Raw genomic sequence first — 3,501 nt, forward strand, 5'->3', positions numbered from 1 at the left:
TAGACATAAGAGCATAAGAACCTGGCTCAGATGCATCTCACTTATATTTAGATAACCCATTACTCATCAAATTCTCATAAATCACATATTCATACAGGTATTTAAAGTAAGTGGAGTTAAGCACCTCAGTTCCTTAAAGCCTGGATGTGGGCAGCTGCCTGCATTGTGAAACACTTCAATATCTTTTTAACTCTGTCACTAGGCTTCCTTAATAAATATTTAAGATGAATGAGGCTTATCCTCCCCTGGTTATATGCCATCACATGCATGACTTCAACTGCTGTATTGTACGCTCACTGTCACCGCACCCTTTGGTTTGCCTCTTCTCTTGCTTTATGTATCTGCATGTTAGGAGAAACTGGGAAAGGAAGTTTAATTGAGGAAGAAAGTTCACAATTGGGAAAGGAGTTCGCAAGTCTCCTCTCCTGGGCAGAGAGCAGCAAGCGATGTCGAAGCCTACTGGTGATCGGGCTTGTCATTCTGCCTGGGAGGGGAGTGGCAGACCTGAGCAGAAACACTTTAAAAGACTGAGGAAGTGAACCTCTGATGCCACTGTGAAGCAGCCCTTCAGCTAAAGCCAATTACTTACCCAGCCACCTAGAGATTACAAGGAAGAGCACCTTGAGGTGAAACGAAGGAGAGGAGGACGGCAATGCAAAGACTTTGGCTGTTCATTTTCAGTGCAAGTGAGTACTAATTTGGTTATGTCCTCAAGGGCTGGGTAGAAGGAAACAGCACGACAAAGTCCCGAGTATTCCAGTGGACTTTGTGTGTTTCTTTTTTGTTTAGTCAAAGTTCCTTCATGTTTATGATCAGGCAGGTGTGTTTACCATCTCTGTGCTTAATGTCCAGGCTCACAGGCATGTTCTAAATCCACAAGACAGTGTTAGGAGCAGGAAAAGAAGGCTATTCCTCATGCAGCTGGAAAATATTTTTTAAAAACAGTTTTAATGGTTTTCATTAAATACAATGTTTATTTCTGAAGAAGAAACTTCCTCAACTGGAAGTAGAAAAGTCTCTGCATGTAGCATACATCTCCAAAAAATTAAATCCTACTGTCTATATGTACTCCAACACTATTTGTGATCTCTATATGTTATTCACATCGAGGGGATGCACAATGATCCCTAATAACACGTCTAAATCAGCCAGCTCGCCCTTGGCCTTCATCACAGACTTGTCCTTTCTCATCCTGCCTTGCAGAGCCTGAAGTCTCCGTTCCACTGTTTTCTGACCTGTCTCGTCTTCTCATACCAATACTCTTACACCTTCTTCCAGGCTTCAAGCAAAGCTATGCACATGGAAATTGCTTGTTTTTTTTTCTGAAAATCCTGAAAACCTCACTTCAACAATAAGACCCACAAAAAGGAAACTCACAAAGTTTAATGTATTAGAAAAAGCAGAAGTGTTCCATATGCAAAAAATGGGACTTGGGTCATGATTTGATGATCATTATGTAAATCGTGTAATGCCACTGATATTAATTCTCCTTTTTCATTATTCTCACCTTTCATGTTACCCAAATTATAGATGGGAAATTTTTCAGGGCAGAAATATGTATGTTGAGTGAAGCTCTTTTTGCTTGTTTGGGCAGGACTCAAGTGGTAATAATTCAGTGTTAAAACACTGTCCTGTAAAAGTTTTTTTTAGAAGGTAGATTCCTGCACTGCACCAGAGTGGAGAAACTGTGCAGCACATGGCAGTGCTGTGTTGGGATGCCAGAGCTGCCCTGAATGAGCTGCACCAGGATCTTGCCACAGATCTCGGCACCTTCTGCTGTACAGCTTTTCACTGCAGTTGTGTGAACAACTGGTACTGTGTGCATGCTGAAGGAAAAGCCCCTAATAGTCATTCAGAATCAAACAAAATATTTACTTTTAATGCAAATTTCACATTTGAGACGTTTCCCCTCTCCCACTTTGGAATTACATTTCAGCTAAATTCTGAAGTCAAGTATTGAGGAATTAAAATTCGGAGCATTTCCTTGTAAAAGTGAAGTAACATATTTCCACTTTTCCTACTTTTCTCACTTGCCAATCTACCAAGACAAATCAGCAATAATAATTTTGCTTGATCAGAATCTCATTTTTTTCAGCAAACAAAATATTCCTCTGTTTCCAGCTCTATTAATTGCCCTTCATTCTGTTTTGATTAACACTTACTCAATAAGGAATGTAAAAGTAGACACATCACTTTCATTTTCTTCTTCCTTTGTACAAATACGAATGTTTAAGTTGAACAGAGGGAGATAAAACCTTTCTCAGTTTCTCAAAATGTTATACACATACTAATTAATAACACACATGAAAAAATAATTATAAGGCTTAAATCTAGGTGACACCATCCCTCTAGTACTGTATAGACTATTCGCCCTCTCTCCTTTTCTGAAGTTCTTTTAGAATTGTCCCTCTCCTCCCTTCAGCCGTACTTTGAATAGATTCTGTTTTCTCTTAGAAAAAAAACCCCAACCCCTGAAGAATAAACCCCAATTTTTAGACACGCTGACTGTGATTAGCTGGCTGTTGGTGATTTTGTGAAGAAATGAAATGTGGTGAGAAGGGGGAAGGAGGATATTGGTGTGAGTTAATGACATCCCAGAATGAAACCGTGCAGCTTCCCCAAGAGCCAGAAGGAAACCTAACGAGGGAGGAGTGGGAACCAGGTGATGTCATGGGTGAAAACAAGAGAGCATCAGAAGTTGAGCATTAGGGTGACAACAACAACAACAATAAGCAGTCTTGCTTGTTACGGGCTGTGTCTCTTGTACACAATGTTTGGCTCAGCTGTCCCCTGACTCTGCACTGAAGACATATTTGGAAAACAAAACAAAGAAAGATTTCATTTCTTGTGTGATCTGAGTTGTCCAATTGGAAGAAGGAAAAGCACTTGTGAGGGGAAGGCTTAGGGTTGGGCAAACCCCTCTCTGCCTCAGGCCTGAGTTAATGACCTGTCAGTGAACCCCGGCCTGGTGGAACCAGTTTCTGGGTGACAAAAGGACCAGGAAATAGGTTTTGCTCCATCTCCTAGTACAGATGGTGGTGCTTTTCTCCTAAATGTAGGAAAGCGTCTCTACCCAGTCATGACAGGCAATGAGAGAGCTTTCATAGGTGTCTCTCGTATAAAGGGCACAATGAAAAACACAGGCAGAACGAGCCTTGGGGCTAAACAAACACGGCTCTTGCACTGGGTGCTCCAGAGCAGGGAAAGACCTGGGAGTGGCTGCAATAAAACCACGCTAGAAATACTTTGCCCCACTGGTTTCCTTCTCATAGCTGTCAGCAGCTGTATATGAATGAATCCCCCAAGAGAACAGAAACCACTAATGCCATGTCACACTAAAATGCATATTTAACTAATTAACTGTGCAAACCCACAGAACAACTGGGACAGGGAACACAGAAAGGTGAGAGCTTTGGCTACAAGCATCCTGCTCTGGTCACTTGGCCACGTCTCCTTACCAGGACGCGAGCAAGTGCAGAAGGTAGTCTTTGTACTCCTGCT

The 3,501-nt window shown here is 41.7% G+C and overlaps 1 protein-coding gene across 1 annotated transcript in view; it reads left to right on the forward strand.

Annotated features, from left to right (window-relative positions):
* The first annotated feature begins 652 nt into the window (after nt 1-652).
* The window catches only part of GPA33 (glycoprotein A33 (transmembrane)), a 9,639-nt gene continuing 6,790 nt past the window's right edge, over nt 653-3,501 (forward strand). Inside the window, exon 1 of the mRNA XM_010082738.1 lies at nt 653-686. Within this exon, the coding sequence (XP_010081040.1) occupies nt 653-686 (34 nt within the window). The remainder of the gene's footprint in view (nt 687-3,501) is intronic.

This window comes from Pterocles gutturalis, unplaced genomic scaffold (genome assembly GCF_000699245.1).
Source record: "Pterocles gutturalis isolate BGI_N339 unplaced genomic scaffold, ASM69924v1 scaffold1680, whole genome shotgun sequence".
Lineage (NCBI taxonomy): Eukaryota > Metazoa > Chordata > Aves > Pterocliformes > Pteroclidae > Pterocles > Pterocles gutturalis.